The following is a 19180-nucleotide window of genomic DNA, read 5'->3' as shown; positions in this document are numbered from 1 at the left end:
GAAGTTTATCTGATGTCCGCCCTTCTTGACTGCCACCGTCTCTATTTATCTGTGGCTGGGACCGGTACAGAGTTGGGCTGCCTTGTCCCTTAGTGGTTAGGTCAATGTTTACTCTAAAATAATAATAATAATAAAATAATAATAATAATAATAATAATAATAATAATAATAATAATAATAATAATAATAATAATAATAATAATAATAATAATAACAAGAACAAGAAATTAAGGGAGAAAACAAGTGAGGTCAATGAAATAATGGGCATAATACAGACCACCAGTATCACAGAAACAAATAACTTGACATATGCAGGAGCAAGATTAGTAGCAGAACTGATGGGAATTCCAACACCAACACCACCACCAGCACAACCAACCCAACAGAAACCAAAACAGCAACCTCCTTGGAAAAGGCGACTGGAAAAGCAAATCATGGTGATGAGATCTGACTTGAGTAAACTGAAAGAGATGGCAGAAAAAAGGCTAAGAAGCAAGAAAACAAGGGAGGAACTCAACGAGAAATACAAAGTACAAGAGAGGGGATTAAACAACACAATAGAAGATGTAAAACAGAGGCTTAAAGCCAAAGCACATAAGATCCAACGATACATGAACAGGAATAAGGGATACCAACAGAACAAACTATTCGGAACCAACCAGAAAAGACTATACAGCCAACTAAGAGGGGAAGACAACCACCCAGAAATTCCTGAAGCCGAACCAAGTAAGAGACTCTGGGAAAACATATGGAGCAATCCGGTATCACACAACAAACATGCAACATGGCTCCAGGAAGCCAAGGAAGAAGAAACAGGGAGAATAAAACAAGATTCACAGCATCACGACAGACACAGTCAGACACCAACTAAAGAAAATGCCAAACTGGAAAGCCCAGGTCCCGATGAAGTCCATGGATACTGGCTCACAAACTTCAAGGCCCTACACCCACGAATAGCAGAACAAACTCCAGCATTGTATCTCAAATCACCAAGCACCCAAATGGATGACCACAGGAAGAACATCCTTAGTACAAAAAGACAAGAGTAAGGGAAATATAGCCAGTAACTACAGGCCTATCACCTGCCTCCCAATAATGTGGAAGTTACTAACAGGTATCATCAGTGGAAAGGCTATACAACTAACCTAGAGGAAACAAACACCATAAAATCCTCCACCAACAGAAAGGCTGCAGAAGGAAGTGTAGGGGCACAAAAGACCAGCTCCTGATAGACAAAATGGTAATGAAGAACAGTAGGAGAAGGAAAACCAACCCAAGCATGGCATGGATAGACTATAAGAAAGCCTTCGACATGATACCACACACATGGCTAATAGAATGCCTGAAAATATATGGGGCAGAGGAAAATACCATCAGCTTCCTCAAAAATACAATGCGCAACTGGAATACAATACTTACAAGCTCTGGAATAAGACTAGCAGAGGTTAATATCAGGAGAGGGATCTTCCAGGGCGACTCACTGTCCCCACTACTCTTCGTAGTAGCCATGATTCCATGACAAAGTACTACAGAAGATGGATGCCGGGTACCAACTCAAGAAAAGAGGCAACAGAATCAACCATCTGATGTTCATGGACGACATCAAGCTGTATGGTAAGAGCATCAAGGAAATAGATACCCTAATCCAGACTGTAAGGATTGTATCTGAGGACATCAGGATGGAGTTTGGAATAGAAAAATGCGCCTTAGTCAACATACAAAAAAGGCAAAGTAACGAGAACTGAAGGGATAAAGCTACCAGATGGGAGCAACATCAAACACATAGATGAGACAGGATACAAATACCTGGGAATAATGGAAGGAGGAGATATAAAACACCAAGAGATGAAGGACAACGATCAGGAAAGAATATATGCAGAGACTCAAGGCGATACTCAAGTCAAAACTCAAACGCGGAAATATGATAAAAGCCATAAACACATGGGCAGTGCCAGTAATCAGATACAGCGCAGGAATAGTGGAATGGACGAAGGCAGAACTCCGCAGCATAGATCAGAAACCAGGAAACATATGACAATACACAAAGCACTACACCAAGAGCAAATACAGACAGACTATACATAACACGAAAGGAAGGAGGGAGAGGACTACTAAGTATAGAGGACTGCGTCAACATCGAAAACAGAGCACTGGGGCAATATCTGAAAACCAGTGAAGACGAGTGGCTAAAGAGTGCATGGGAAGAAGGACTAATAAAAGCAGACGAAGACCCAGAAATATACAGAGACAGGAGAAAGACAGAAAGAACAGAGGACTGGCACAACAAACCAATGCATGGACAATACATGAGACAGACTAAAGAACTAGCCAGCGATGACAATTGGCAATGGCTACAGAGGGGAGAGCTAAAGAAGGAAACTGAAGGAATGATAACAGCGGCACAAGATCAGGCCCTAAGAACCAGATATGTTCAAAGTACGATAGACGGAAATAACATCTCTCCCATATGTAGGAAGTGCAATATGAAAAGTGAAACCATAAACCACATAGCAAGTGAATGCCCGGCACTTGCACAGAACCAGTACAAAAAGAGGCATGATTCAGTAGCAAAAGCCCTCCACTGGAGCCTGTGCAAGAAACATCAGCTACCTTGCAGTAATAAGTGGTACGAGCACCAACCTGAAGGAGTGATAGAAAACGATCAGTCAAAGATCCTCTGGGGACTATGGTATCAGAACGGATAGGGTGGATACGTGCAAACAGACCAGACGTGACGTTGATTGACAAGGTCAAGAAGAAAGTATCACTCATTGATGTCGCAATACCATGGGACACCAGAGTTGAAGAGAAAGAGAGGGAAAAATTGGATAAGTATCAAGATCTGAAAATAGAAATAAATAAGAAGGATATGGGATATTGCCAGTGGAAATCGTACCCATAATCATAGGAGCAATAGGCACGATCCCAAGATCCCTGAAAAGGAATCTAGAAAAACTAGAGGCTGAAGTAGCTCCGGGCCTCATGCAGAAGAGTGTGATCCTAGAAACGGCACACATAGTAAGAAGAGTGATGGACTCCTAAGGAGGCAGGATGCAACCCTGAACCCCACACTATAAATACCACCCAGTCGAATTGGAGGACTGTAATAGAGCAAAAAAAAAAAAAAAAAAAAAAAAAAAAAAAAAAAAAAATAATAATAATAATCATGTCGTTGCTACGGACGCCCTGGCAGAGAGCTCTAGGCAGACCAGTCGCCCCTCTGGAGCTCATATGATATATATATATATATATATATATATATATATATATATATATATATATATATATATATATATATATATATATATAAACTTTTGGCTATTAGTCCAAGGGCAGCAAATGCAAATTTACCTGCGTAATATGCAAGCATCATTATACAATTCAAAGATGGTTACAGGACAGTTGATTTTGAAATCTGAAGTAAATAAAAGTTTGTACAATTGACTGTGTACACGGGAGTTCTTTATTTATTGTCTTCTTTAAATATAGTTCCTAAATTTCATCAGGAGAAAATCTGTACTAATTCTCGGATCTTAAAAGCCCTCATAATTTAATTGGAGGAAGACGAAGGTAAATAATTACGGAAACAGTTAAGACCCGGTCGAGGGTGCCTCGTAAACCCTAATGCGACAGAGCTGGCATTCCCTTCAAGTACACAATGGTGAGAGTTACAGTTTGACCTACATCAAGAAGTGACAGTAGGTCACTTCCGCTCTTTACGTTATCTGGCTGGATGTTAAGGTTAAATTTCACGCATGAAGAATATTTCATCTTACACAGAACTGAACGAAGGAATACATATTTGGCCACCACCAATCTCGGAATGACCTGAGTGTTAGGGATAAATTTTTTTACCTTACAGATAGGAGTGGAATGGATTGCTGTTTTATCGCTGCTACTCTCAGAATGACCTGCCCGAATATGTAGAGCGTTTTATCTAAAACGAAGGTTACCTGACAAAGTATTGATGTCGTTTGATTTGACATAAATAGTAGCAGAGAGGTAGGTCCCTATTGGGTCCTTGTCGTTTTCTCAATCACACAACTTTCTCTTACGCGAAGGAACGGAAGACGGGATCGCTATATAGGTGGAGATGTGGACTGACTCTCCTGTCCTGTGAATTACCTGGCTGAGTATTAAGGTCCCCGCGGCTTCGAGGAGAGAGAAGACGGGGTAATCCCACTCGGAGATCCGGTTCAGTAAGTTGTAGTTTTGTAGTTTGTCGAGGTCGTACGTCGACCCGTCTTGGTCCAAAACTATAACGCCGTGCAACTCAATCTGCGGATCAAAAGAGAGAGAGAGAGAGAGTGAGTGAGGATTGTGGATCATTTTCTGATGGTAAGGTGTGTGTATCTCTTTTCTAAAGGCATCACACTAAATCATTTAGAACTTCATTTTGGGATATGAATCTTAAAAGTTCATACCCTTTACGTATTAAAATGTAAATTTTAACAAGAGTAATGAATCACACAAATCATGGAAAATAATTGCAAAAGATATTACAGTAAATTACTCAGAACCTCATTTGAAAGACAATTCTTAAAAAGTCACACCCTTTGCGTATTTAAGTATACTTTCAAACAAGTGGTTCATAATTCAAATCCTTCAAAAAAAATTACAAGGAAAATTTCACGCGCCGAAAAACTCACAATTTCCCTCAGAAAACTTTGATGCCCAAGCAAAGTGGTACCTGGGAAATCATTCCCAAAAAAAAAAGCATTAGAGCTCCAATTACCGTAATACAGTGTTTCCAAAACTTTTTTGGGTGCGACCCTAAATTTGTCTTAACTTGGAGTCGCGACCCTAATTGTAATAACAAATCCAACCATTTTATGTTACAGTTATACTTGTAAAATGTTTATGAGCTTTCGTTATTATATTTCAGTTTATATTTACTATAGTAGATTCACATCAACTGTGCATCTGATATCTAGGGCAGCCCCTTACGACGCTCCTAACTGGCTGTTGATAAACCAATCACAGGGCTGGAAGCTCTCAGTCTCTCTCATGAGTTCACATAGGCAGGATGTAGGTAATTTTGAAAGACGTATTCCTCATGAGAGGTAGAGCATACATCTTGCCTATGTGAACTCTCGAGAAAGACTGAGGGCTTCCAGCCCTCTGATGGCTGTTGAGCGTCGTAAGGGACTTGCCTAGACATCAGATGCACGGTTGATGTGAATCTACTATAGCACGCTGAATTTCAATACATTTGAAATGAGAATGAAAATAAGTTACTATGTGCCCAGTAGAATCTTTACCTTGTCCTACTGAAGTAAATCAGTTACATTACTCAAAAGAAAAATGTGACCAGCTGTGGATTATTAACGTATATTCTTGTAAGACCCTCTGGCGACCCTCAGAAATACCCTCGCGACCCTAATTTGGGTCCCAACCCTGGGGTTGGGAACCACTGCAGTGTTTGTTTCTTTGTTTGTTTCTATGGTGTGTTTACGTTGCATGGAACCAGTGGTTATTCAGCAACGGGACCAACGGCTTTACGTGACTTCCGAACCACGTCGAGAGTGAACTTCTATCACCAGTAAGACACATCTCTGACCGCCTCAATAGAATGCCCGAGAATAGAGCTTGTGACCACCGAGGTGGCAAGCAAAGACCATACCAACCACGCAACTGAGACGCTTCCCACTGCAGTGCAATACCTCGTTGAAAGACGTTCAGACGAACAATAATTCGTCCATTAGGTGACTGAAAACTGGGCGAAAACCTCCTCCCTTATACTGAGAATAACAGTTTATCATCACTTTCCACAGTGACTTTAAACAAACCACTGAAAAGTAAGGGAAGGCTATAATTCTATGTCAGTTAAAGCCCTGACAAACTTACTTGTGAGTTAAAAGCCACAATAATGAATATAAGGCTCTATTTTTCAAAATACAAAAAAGATTTTGCATTTTGAACAAGGCGTGATCCGACCTCCAGATTACTCTGAACGTGAGCAAGATTTTATCCTCTCGCATAAGTTGTAAACATTATATTCATAACTTAGCGTAAATTCAAACGTGCTAAATTCTACGGTAAAATAGAGCGGTGTTTCACTAACGAATGTTAAAATAAATACACTATATTTTGTTAGAAATAATGTTTCTGTAATGTCAAACATGTACATTACTTATTTGTTTCATTTTCATTCTAATAAATGATCATGAATATCCTATCCTAAAATTCATGTATCTTTAACTCAACGCGAAACACTTTTTTCAGACCTTTTTAGGCTTTCCATAGACCTTTCCTACCCTCCCCTAGCAATAACAAGAAGACGAAGAACAACAACAACAAAGTAGTTTGTAGGCTTACTCCTTGAGTAAGCAAAAATAAAGTCTAATATACATTACTGTGGTATTTAAATAATTATTTTCGGTCGCGGTATAGTGATGCACCAAAGATAAACGTACTTATGCTATCATATGGTTTGATGGGATTATTCAGAATTCTGTGGAAATGATACTGTCTTTCCCTTTTGCTTCGGCATCTGTCTTATTCCTTTCCTTTGCCTCTATTTCTTCTGCTTATCATATTGGGATTCCTGATTAGCTTATAATAATAATAATAATAATAATAATAATAATAATAATAATAATAATAATAATAATAATAATAATAACCTTTTTGAGGACGAAAGTATATTTATCTGGGAGGGAAAGACTTACTTATCGAAGCCATAGAGGGAGAGAGAGAGAGAGAGAGAGAGAAACGTCTTTTGAAAACTTGTAAAAAAAAGGACTTCCAAGCAGCGCGAGGCTTTCCAGACTTCCAGGCTGCGTGGGGGCAGGGGGCGGGGGGCGGGGGGCAGGGGGCGGGGGGATGTGGGTGCGTAGCGTTAATTCCCGGGGGCTCTTTATACTAATGAACTCATTTATCTATGTAATGAAAATGAGGTACAATGAGAAGGTGTTACTTCGGTGACATCGTCGTTGACATTTAGGCGTGGCGGATATCAAAGACTCATAGAGGAATTTTTATTTTTTTTTTTTTCACATGGAACATTTTACAACAGATCTCAAATATATAAAAAGAGATTGAAACTTATTCTTATTAAGATGACGTCGAAAGGACATCATGGACGAAAACATTTTTCTTCATGGACTATTTTACATATCTCAAAAAAAAAAAAAAAAAAATTAAACTAAATTTTATCAAAATGACGAGGAAATGACACCAGGACAACTTTTTTTTTATCATCATGTACTATTTTACAACAGACCTCATAATCTAAAAATCGAATAAAACTCATTTCTAATAAAATGACGTCGTCGAAAGGGCGAAAAATGAGTCCTAAATGAGCTCAGCCGATTGTCAAACTTCAACCCGCTTTTTATTCCGATATGAGAAGCTGAACTTTTCACCAAAAGCTCCGATAATTAATATGCATTTTTATCATGGGGACAGAGACACTGGAGGGGAATTTGAATTTCATTCTATACACTGGAGATAACTGGGATCTCGTTTTCAGCAGAATATAGTGGACGTCTTCTAAGTAGATAATCATGATGTAAGCGCCTCGTAACTTGTTTTTCTTTACTGGAGTAACAAATTGTTAAAAGATTTTCTAAGCCTGGGATGAAAAACATGAGCGTGATTTCTTTTAACAACATTTCAAAATATCATTAAATATTATCACCGGGCTTGAACGTAATGACTTAATGTTTGTATTTATATATGTATTTTATATATATAAATATAAATAACATTACCATTATACCCATTTATATTATATTATATCTATATATAACATATATATATAATATATATATATATATACATATATATATATATCCAGAGGTGAAAAATAAGAGGCGGGGTACAAGTCCTGACCAGTTTCGACTTTGTTTCCGAGCCATTGACGAAGGACTGATACATAGATTAGGAGTCACAAATATATACTACAGAGACAGTACTATGTATCAGTCCTTCGTCAGTGGCTTGGAAATAAAGTCGAAACCGGTCAGGACCTACATCCCGTCTCTTATTTTTCACACCTGTGGATATGTGTGATAAAATGCTAAAGTGTTATAATATATATAATCTATATATATATATATATATATATATATATATATATAGATATATATTATATATATATATATATATATATATTATACACTTATATAAGAGAGAGAGAGAGAGAGAGAGAATCGAAACTTGGCTTCAACAGGAGAAAAAGCGGGAGAATTTCGTTGGTTAAAAACAACTCATTAGGCGCCTGATCACAACAGCCTAATTACAAAAGTTGCAGTAGTGCCTATTCAAGGGAAATATTTTCCCCCTCCATTTCATTCGCTGATCAGATAGAGGTCAATTTTGCTCAAAAGATGTTCTTTGATCGATGACATCGAATATAATATAATATAATATAGAATTTAGGCCTAAGGCCCAACACTGGGACCTGTAAGGTCATTCAGCGAGAGGGTTTGAATCAATCGTTAGGAGTGGGGGGAAAGTTAGATGGAAGAAAGAGAATATGAACGGAGTTGCAACATAAGGAATGAAAAATGTTGTAGCTTGGGGCAGAGGGAAAGCTGCAAAGACGCCTTGAGTAATGTCTACAGTGTCCCCGCATGAGGTGCACTGACGGCACTAACCCCCTAAGGGGTGAACGATGGCATCATTCACCAAGTGTTTCGAATGTGAAACAGGTTGACATTACGATTTAGTCATAACCCACGAGTCGTTACTTACTTAAGAGTTTTTTTTTTTTTTTTTATTTATACGAAATAGAAGTTCGTTTCAAGAAAGGACCCATAATTCTAATCAATGTGTCGTGATGTCAAGACGGATTTAATTGTTTGTATGATGTTTTTACATTGCATGGAACCAGTGGTTATTCAGCAACGGGACCAACGGCTTTACGTGACTTCCGAACCACGTCGACAGTGAACTTCTATCACCAGAAATACACATCTCTAACTCCTCAATGGAATGCCCGAGAATCGAGGTGGCAGGTCAAGACCATACCGATCACGCACCTGAGGCGCTAAGACGGATTTAAGAAAATTGATTATTCATGGACATGAATAATAGTTTTCTTTCAATAAATCATTATCAGTAGCAAAAATGTGCTTACTCAATGATTATTTCAACAACAAGAACAACTACTGTGCAAAGACAAAAACAATAACAACAACTACTACTGTGTGTGTATTTGTATGCATACATACATAATTATATAAATATTGATATATATGTACTGTGTATGTACATGTTATACACAGATATATATATATATATATATATATATATATATATATATATATATATATATATATATATATATATACATACATTCATACACACACACACACACATTGTTTCAAGATCAGGAAGCCAGAAGGGAAATGTCGCGATTCTTTCGAAAGGACGACCGGAAAATCACAAGAATGCAGATAATACGACGCACGCGTGGAGAATCTTCTCAACATTTCAATCTTCTACTATAAATATACAAAAAAATCTCAGCTGATTCTCTAATATCATCATAAAGAAAGACCTGGCGCTCTTCAACTAAGGAGATCTCTTATTCTTGTAAGAAAATAACAATAAACGAGAGCACTAAGTGGCGAGAATGTGTATTTATGCCAACCCAACAGGCGAAGTATGAAATAAAGCATGGAATAAGTTATTGAAAAAGTCCGCAGTTTTTCTATAGTAGATTCACATCAACAGTGCATTTGATGTCTAGGCCCGTCCCTTGCGACGCTCCTGATTGGCTGTTGATAAGCCAATCACAGGGATGGAAACTCTCAGTCTCTCTCGAGAGTTCACATGGGCAGGATGTAGGTAATTTTGAAAGACGTATTCCTCATGAGAGGTAGAGCATACATCTTGCCTATGTGAAACTCTCGAGAAAGACTGAGGGCTTCCAGCCCTCTGATGGCTGTTGAGCGTCGTAAGGACTTGCCTAGACATCAGATGCACGGTTGATGTGAATCTACTCGAGAGTTCACATGGGCAGGATGTAAGTTCCACCTCTCCTGAGGGATACTGGAACATACATCCTACCCATGTGAACTCTTTCGAGAGAGACAGAGTTTCCAGCCCTGTGATTGGCTTATCAACAGCCAATCAGGAGCGTCGTAAGGGACGGGCCTGGACATCAGATGCACTGTTGATGTGAATCTACTATAGTAGGCGAGATGATTTCCATGACGACAAATCGTCAACTATTCACTGAGATTCACAGATGATAATCACAGGAAAGGGGTCACCAAATGAATGCGTTCATCAAGACCACGAAAACCCATTCCTCTGTTCTTGAGAAACCTTGATAACTCAAACAAACAGATATACAAATAACAAGGCGTGATCCGACCTCCAGCTTACTCTGGGTGCATACGAAAGTCTACGGTCAAATGGAGCGTTGTTTCATTAACGATAATTAAAATAAATACAATATATTTTATTATAAATAATTTTTCTGTAGTGTTTGACATGCACATTATTTATTTGTTACATTTTCCCTCTAACAAGTAAATCATGAATATCCTATTCTAAAATTCCTGTATCTGTATCTAACTCAACGCGGAACACCCTTTTCAGACCTTTTTAGGCTTTCCTATCACCCTAACAAGAACAATAATAGCAGCAACAACAACAATAACCATAAAGTACTTTGTAGGCTTACTCCCCGAGCAACCGAAAAACATTAGGCTTGCGTCCTATCCACTTTGTTGGCGGAAGCAACGGAAATACATTGTAAAACTGATAGATTTCTTTTCGCACTTATCGTTGTTTTTATGGCTTGGTGACAGGATGGATTAAGTAGTTTTGAGATGATTGGGTCATTTTGAAAACTGAAAGACGATACGGTGTTGAAGAGTAAATAAATTCGGAATTATCAGAAGGGAGGAGGAGGAGGAGGAGGAGGAGGATCCGCAAAGTAGTACGTGGTAACAAGACCTAGGCGGACCAAAAGTACCATGACACACAAAAGTCATTGATCAGACAGTCACTTAAAGTTATTGACAGGGAACAATTTATGCAGTCCAGCAATGACATAAGACCGGTTAAAAAGTTTCATGGCATTTCCTGGTCATATCAATATTGAATCACATGAGACCTGCGTCAAGGCCTTAGTAGGTAACATTACTTTATGAAAGTAATGTTACCTACTGCTCTCTTGGTGTGAACAATGACTGACACATTTGATGATATTCGTATTTCATCGTGGGAGTCAAAACATACACTACGCTATGACAATAATGAATTTAACCACTAAATGCGCACGTCCATCTGATTCATCATCAACAACAATTTCAAAAGCAAAACCAACAACAAAGTGCGCATATTTATCATCATCATAATCATTATCATCTATACAAGCAACAAAAGAGGTAACAACTGTGAAAATTACGCCCTAGTTCATTATCGCATTAAAGAACAATGAGAGAGAAAACAATGAGCCCCAAATTCACCACAGTCATCAAACCAAAAACTCCACCAAATAATAAATAAACGTCTATGCATCTAGTCTTTTGCAGGAAAGCAACCACGTTGACATATTGTACACGAATCTATGAGACAAGAACAACAATTTGTCGACATCTACGTTGCTGCTGGAATCTGAGAAAATTCTACTAAGAGCTACTGTATGTTATGGAAATAGGAATGCTTCGAAAGTCTCCCTGGAAAGTGCAATACATTCCAGTCCCCAAGAATGACTAAAGGCTCTGGTGTAAATTGATTTGTTTTAGAATAAATTTAATTGAAAAAGAAAACGGCTAAAAGTGAGCTTATAATGCATCTACTATAACTCGTGGAAAAATTGTTAGATGCCTAACTAGAAGAGGTCACGTACATAAGATAAACAAGTAAAAAATGCGCCGAAGTTTCTTCGGCGCAATCGAGTTTTCTGTACAACATATATTGCTGTATAAAACCATCAACTATGACCGGCAGGCTGCAGCTCTCCAGTTGTTCAACGGATGCGGTAGAGTTGGGGTGCGTCCCATGGCTACGGAGAGCGCTGCCAGACGCACGATCCATGACTAATTTTAGCCTTAAATCAAATAAAAGTAACTGAGGCTAGAGGGTTGCAATTTGAAACGTTTGATGATTGGAGTGTTGATTTTCAAAATACCAATTTGCAGCCCTCTAGCCTTTGTAGTTGTTTAGAGCTGAGGGTGGACAGGAAAAAAGTGCGGACGGACGGACAAAGGCAGCAAAATTGTTTTCTTTTACGCAAGATTAAAAGTCATTACAAACCGCATACTGGATGACATCCAGCAACATCGAAGAGAGCCATTTCCATCACAACTCAAATATGCTGAAAAATGAAATGCAAATTAGCTCCTAAGGAACGCAAAAAGAACTATTTTTTATTTATTTTTTAAAACTGAGGTCGGAAAATATGATTAAGTTCATGCAGTAAAATAAACAAAAGTTCGAAACTTCAGATCAACGGACAAGATCATGGAAACTACGTAAACAGTACCTTAACCATAGAGACATAAGTTACACGGGAGTCTGAACACACTAAAATGCTTTAGACAACATCACTGAGAATATATATATATATATATATATATATATATATATATATATATATATATATATATATTATATATATATATATATATATATATATATATATATATATATATATATATATATATATATATATGTGTGTGTGTGTGTGTGTGTGTGTGTGTGTGTATTATATAGACATGTATATATAATTTTTTTTTCTCGAAAGATTCACAAAGTATTTGAATAAGTCCCCCTTTTTAACAGAGAAATCTTTCATAACTATCATACGCGGGTAAAATTTCCCATGAAATTGAAGTCAACATAAATACTACCACAAATAATGAAAATATTAAGTGTACAATGACTCGTCCATATAAGATTATGTACTATGTGGATGAATGGAGGAGACGAAAGGGGAAGCATCAATTGAAAGCAGGAAGAAGTAAAAAGAGCTACATCCTTTAAGTACCTTGGGTCACGTGTCGCTAATTGTGGAGCGATGGATCATGGAGGAGGAGGAGGAGGAGGAGGAGGAAGTGAACCACAGAATACAATCCGCTCGGCGCAGTTGGAGGAAAACATCAGGTATGCTATGTGACGAAAGATTTAATGTAAAGCAGAAGGGAAAAATGTACAAGATCATTGTCAGACCTGCGTTGACGTACAGTTGTGAAACATGGCCCATGAAGAAAGCACAAGTGGCAGAAATGAGAATGTGACGTTGGATGTGCGGAGCGACAAGGAGGGACAGGATGATGAATGACTTCATAAGAGGGACGGTGAAAATGACAGAAGTATCAAAGAAGCTGCAACAGAGACGATTGCAATGGTTTGGGCCTGTTATGAGAGGAGAGGGGGATTCCGTATGTAAAAGAACAGTGAACATGGAAGTACCCGGAACAAGGAGGAAGAGAGGTAGACCAAGAATGAGATGGAGAGACACAGTGAACAGGGAGGGACACGCAGGAGAGGAACGTGAGTGAGGTAATGGGGCATGATCGCAGAAGATGGCGAAGACTAATAACAAACAGCGACCCCTTATGTATAAAGATGGGAAAAGCTGAAGATGAAGAAGACGATCGCTTGTTAACGCTTTCAACAAAATATAAAACGGAACAGCTTTCTTTCCTGACATATAAGTAATTCTAACACAGCTTTGCTAACATTTAACATCTCTGCTAATGTTTAGCATCTCTGCTAGCATTTAACATCTCTGCTAATATTTCGCATCATTGCTAACATTTAGCATCTTGAATGATGCTTACCTCTAACCCACAAAGGAATGAACCTCGCGCAAGAATATTTGGAAGAGAGAGAGAGAGAGAGAGAGAGAGAGAGACGAGAGAGAGAGAGAGAGAGAGAGAAGAGAGAGAGGGGGGGGGGGGTGATTCTTCAATATCTGAAAGCCTCCAGAAAGAACTGATGAAATGTACCATCTCGTTTCCGCCGTAGCCCTTTGTTGAAGGAAGAGCGCCACATCCTCGAAGGTCAGCGAGTATTATGGCTTTCACTGGATCCACCTGCGCTCCTCTCTCTCTTCTCTCTCTCTCTCTCTCTCTCTCTCTCTGTGTGTGTGTGTGTGTGTGTGTGTGTGTGTGTGTGTGTGTGTGTAATGCTGTGGACATCCTACTGATCTCTGACAGTTCAGATTTCTCGGGTTAAAAGGATGAGAATGTCGCTGTAGCTCAAGACCTTCCTCAGTGGTATTATATAAATACTTTTGCATGCAAAAGAGTTGAATGGTGAAATGCGCGTCTGGGGGTTCGAAGTGCTACTGATCAGCCTTGTTTGTACACAGGTATATAAAGTGAGCAGTGTTGTGGAAGGTTTCTGCACAGCGGGCTCATTCCCCGATTCAGCAGTTTTCAGCATGAATTTGGTATTAATCGCTGTCTTTTCATTTTCAGGAAGTCAACCCTTGTTCCATAAAACGATAAAGACATACACACATATAATAGATATATCAATAAAAGGCATATATTTTAATAAAATGCATATGGATAGTGCCTTTCCCTGACCTGCCTTGGATTGTTCTTCGAGCTGTTGCTCCGGAAGTTGGAGGTATATATATATATATATATATATATATATATATATATATATATATATATATATATATATATATATATATATAGATAGATAGATATATATAGATATATTTATACATATATCACACAAACAGAGCAGATTCGATGCACATATACAAATAGCAATCAAGGGCAGGAATATGCTGAGGACTCACACACTTCTTTTTATTGCTTCCTACGTTTCGGGATTCAATTTTCCATAGAATTCCCTGATGATGTGATTATGAATCACGAAACGTAGGAATGAATAAAAGAAGAAAAGAAGTGTGAGTCCCAAGCGTATTCCTGCCCTTGACTGCTGTTTATATAAATATATACATATATGCTAAAGTGAGAGAGAGAGAGAGAGAGAGAGAGAGAGAGAGAGAGAGAGAGAGAGAGAGAGAGGCATACCCACTTGCATACTCCATATGCAAAGATAAGAATATAAAAGTCAAACGACACGAAAGAAGCTTTATTTGCCACCGAAGAGAGGAGCAACAGGGCGAAGGGGAAGTAAAGAGAGAAAAGAGGAAGAGGAGAAAAACCACCGGAATATTTCTTCTGGCGAAGCTTCATGTTGGCCTCCCGTTATTATATGAACAATTTTGTTTAATTTCGCGAAGTACTGCCCGGGAAAAATGGCGGGGTGGCCGAGGGATAATCGCCCAAATTCTTTTCATGGGTGAACAAGCGCCCTCCTTCCGTCTTAATCCCAGTCATAACACGCAGCAAAAATATTACCGTAAATATTCGTTGAGTCATATTTCAGGAGAGGATGGCTTTTAGGCGTCTTTTTCTCAACGACGTATATTCGCAACCTATCTAGGGATATATATATATATATATATATATATATATATATATATATATATATATATATATATTTATATATATATATATATACACAGATTATATATATATATATAATACTATAATATATATATATATATATTTTTTTTTATATATATATATATATATATATATATATATTATATATACACATATACATACATACATATATTAAATATATATATATATATATATATATATATATATATATATATATATATATACACACACATTTATGTGTGTGGACGTGTACGTGAGCGCGCTCGTATATATATGTACAAGCACGCTTATACACATACATGCGCATATACGTATACATATATACATTCATGTACAAATAAATAAAGAAATACGCATGTATGTGTGTGTGTGTGTGCGATTACCATAACCAAGCAGCATAACATAAATATGCATTCGAGAAACTGGGAACCGCAGCAGAGTACTAGACGAACCCTTTAAAAGCACATCTAAATATCAGTCCATATGTAGCATGTGGGATGCCCGGCATCACGGGATAAAAACGGAAGTAGTGAGTGGGGGAAGAGAGTTGAGCCTTTGAAAACTGGACGTTTGCAGGGATCGCAGAAAAGGGGAAGGGTCAGTACACGGAGTAATCAGCGAATGGCTGACTTACACGGAAAATAAATGTGGAAGCCGAAGGAGTGGTTAGGCCTTTACGCAGCTGCCTGAGAAGAAGAGGAGGAGGAGGAGGAGGAGGAGTAGGTGAAATTCGGCTCATAATCTCCTGAGAAGACTGTCCAGAACCCTTCTTATAGTGACAGTCGTCCGCTTCTTCGCACTGCACCGAAATGAATGATAATCTAAGAAACATTAAAGCAGAACGCTTGCGATACCTGACAAAGACCCTTTTTTGTCTTAGCTCTCTACAAGAGGGTGTTCAAGCAAAGGGACACCTTACATACTGAAGAGATATCTCAAATAAGGACAATTACTCTGGAGAGGATAAGATGCACACCAGGACACAAGAAGACCATCTGTATTGTGGCAAAATTCAAGAAATTACTTAAAACAGAATTGAAGCAATATGACTTGGCAAAAAGCGAGAAGCGAGAGAGAATATTTCATTTCAACTAAGTTAATAATGGAGAACAGGCAGTGACCCATTCAAAGGAGAAAAACAGTCTAGGTTTCAGTCATGAGAGCAATTACTTTCACGACATTATAGGTTCACGGCTCATAACTGTTCTCAAGATTAACGCTAATGACGGCAGACAGGAAAGCTGGGGAATAAGCGTAGACATCAGAGAAACCCAGCGCAATCATAAACACTAGAGGATGTATTATGTCACTGATGAGGGGAACGAAAAAAGGTGTATACATCAAAACATGAGGCGGAGAGGTACCCACTGGAATATAATTAGGAATGGAAACTGGACTAGGAATTAACGAAGTCAGAATAGTTTTCGTACCGAGCAGTGTCGAAGAAAGTTGGTTTAAAAAGTGAACGAATATTGCTTCCCCGTGAACTAGTTATCCTCTTTGACAAGAAACTTGCCCTTTAAAGATGGGATATGAAAAGATTCAAGGTGAGTGCCTACTAAGGTAGTCAAACAGGGTGTCTGTGGGAGACTGATTCGTTGCATTATAAGGTTAACCAGAGACGTCAAAGCTGTTTAGCGATTAAGGGATCGGCAGAGGTTGCAAAATATTCAATTGCAAAGCAGAATAAAGGGAAAAGAATTATGCTAATTCCGCTGAGAAGATAAAAATTCTTTATACAGTTCCATCCTGTCAACATATATAAAAAAAAAACAAGGCGTGATCCGACCTCCAACTTACTCGAGGTGCGTGCTAAAATCTACAGTCAAATAGAGCGCGGTTTCACCAACGAATATTAAAATGAATACACTATATTTTATTAGAAATAATTCTTATGTACTGTTTAACATTGTTTAACATGCACGTTATTTTTGTTTTTACATTTTCATTCTAATAAATAAATCATAAATATCCTATCCTAAAATTCTTGCATCTGTAGCTCAACGCAAAATACCTTTTTCAGACCTTATTAGGCTTACTCCCCGAGTAACAAAAAATATTTTGAACTGTCCTAGCGAGCAAAGAAACATGACTATTCTTCTAGGTTTTCCCAAGAGGTTAAAAAAATGAGTTAAGAGCCATCCAAAATACTCATTTAATTTTCTTACGGATAAGTAGCAAGAGCGAGTCAATTTCTCCATGACGAGTGATATTTAACAACGATCAATAGCTAAGTCGCCAGATATTATAAAAAAAAAAAAAAGAAGACAGCTAAATGTAACATGAAAAGTGTAAGAATGTCAAAGTTTCACTTCTCAATTTTCTTAAAGAAAAATGAAACTAACAGTTTTCTCTACAGTGTAAAGGGAGTTGAAATGCTGGTCCTGGGTCTATTTTTGGTTTAATTTATATGCCTTCTCACGTCTTGTACTTCTCAGAGGCAGATACAGAAGCGTACTCTCTCTCTCTCTCTCTCTCTCTCTCTCTCTCTCTCTCTCTCTCTCTCTCTCTCTCTTTTCTGTTCTTAATTAGGCTCTCATTCATAACGACAACAGGATTTTAATAGAAGTTATTCCACGCACTCAACAAATTTTCTGTAAGTATTCAGTGGATACTATTTAATTTTTTTTTGTAAGGTTTTCTGAGCTGCTATTCGGCCGAAATCACCAGAAATTGCTGAATGGGTCTAGACTTCCAGTACATGTACATACACAAATATACACACAAAATAAAAGCTTCAATGACATCGAACCTTAATTGTATAAGCAGCTCTGTTCGAACTGAATTTTATTGAATATAGAATTTAGGTCAAAGGCCAAGTAGTGGGACCTATGAAGTCATTCTACGATGAAACGGAAATTGAACGGTTATGAAGTTTGAAAGGTGTACCAGAAGGTAAACCTCGCAGTTGCACTATGAATCAATTGTTAGGAGAGGGTGGAAAGTAAGATGGAAGAGAGAATATGAAAAGAGGTACAATAAATTGAAGGAAATGGGGGGTTGCAGCTAGGGGCTGAAGGCACGCTGCAAAGAACCTTAAGCAATGCCTACGAATGGAGGCACTAACCCTTTACAAGGAGCTTTGCTCGATTCCGGTGGTGTTTGCTGTGAAAAGGACAGAAATAATAATTGAGTTTCTGCAGACACGTTTTCAAGGGTTAATTGATTCCGAATTCAATCAAAACACGTCTTTGACAAGACGAGTGCTGCTCTCTCTCTCTCTCTCTCTCTCTCTCTCTCTCTCTCTCTCTCTCCTCTCCTTATCCTCGTCGAATTCTGGTAATAACGGCGTCACTGAGCAACATGTGTTTGACGATGGTGCTTTGATTTTCTGCGTGTCATGGCCAATTTTGAACTATTTTCGTCAAAGAATTTTAAATTTCGCTTTATTCTGAGACTGACATGTGTCCATTCACACTCATGCACCCAGAGAAATATCATGCACATGGGGAAAAATACTGAAAAACATTTACGATGAGATATCTTCAATAAACCTTCTTACTCCCAAGGACAGATTTTATTTTCCCTGCGAACTTCACTATACTCTGTTTTTTTTTCCATCTGTCCACCCGCCTGTGGTGTTTGTGTATGGTAACACTGTGTCCCGGGCTTTAGACAGTTACGCTATGTTAAGTTTTAGGTAAATAAAAGGATATCTTGGTGTACATTTGCAACTGAAAAGTGTTTCGATAATTTACTGTATGCGAATTACACCGTTAATATTCGAAATAGGATATTGTTATTATTGTTGAATGTAAGCTGAATGTAACTATCTA

At 38.2% G+C, this 19180-nt stretch overlaps 1 protein-coding gene across 4 annotated transcripts in view; it reads right to left on the bottom strand.

Annotated features, from left to right (window-relative positions):
• Positions 1 to 19180, bottom strand: part of LOC135214754 (cGMP-inhibited 3',5'-cyclic phosphodiesterase 3A-like) — a 326967-nt gene that overhangs the window by 22449 nt on the left and 285338 nt on the right. For all 4 annotated transcript variants that reach the window (XM_064249103.1, XM_064249104.1, XM_064249106.1 and 1 more), the window contains one exon: positions 4126 to 4278. In XM_064249103.1, the coding sequence (XP_064105173.1) occupies positions 4126 to 4278 (153 nt within the window). The remainder of the gene's footprint in view (positions 1 to 4125; positions 4279 to 19180) is intronic.

The sequence above is a fragment of the Macrobrachium nipponense genome, chromosome 46 (assembly GCF_015104395.2).
Source record: "Macrobrachium nipponense isolate FS-2020 chromosome 46, ASM1510439v2, whole genome shotgun sequence".
Taxonomy (NCBI): Eukaryota; Metazoa; Arthropoda; class Malacostraca; order Decapoda; family Palaemonidae; genus Macrobrachium; species Macrobrachium nipponense.
The sequence above is the reverse complement of the archived record's forward strand: the minus strand, read 5'-3'. Positions and strand labels throughout refer to the sequence as shown.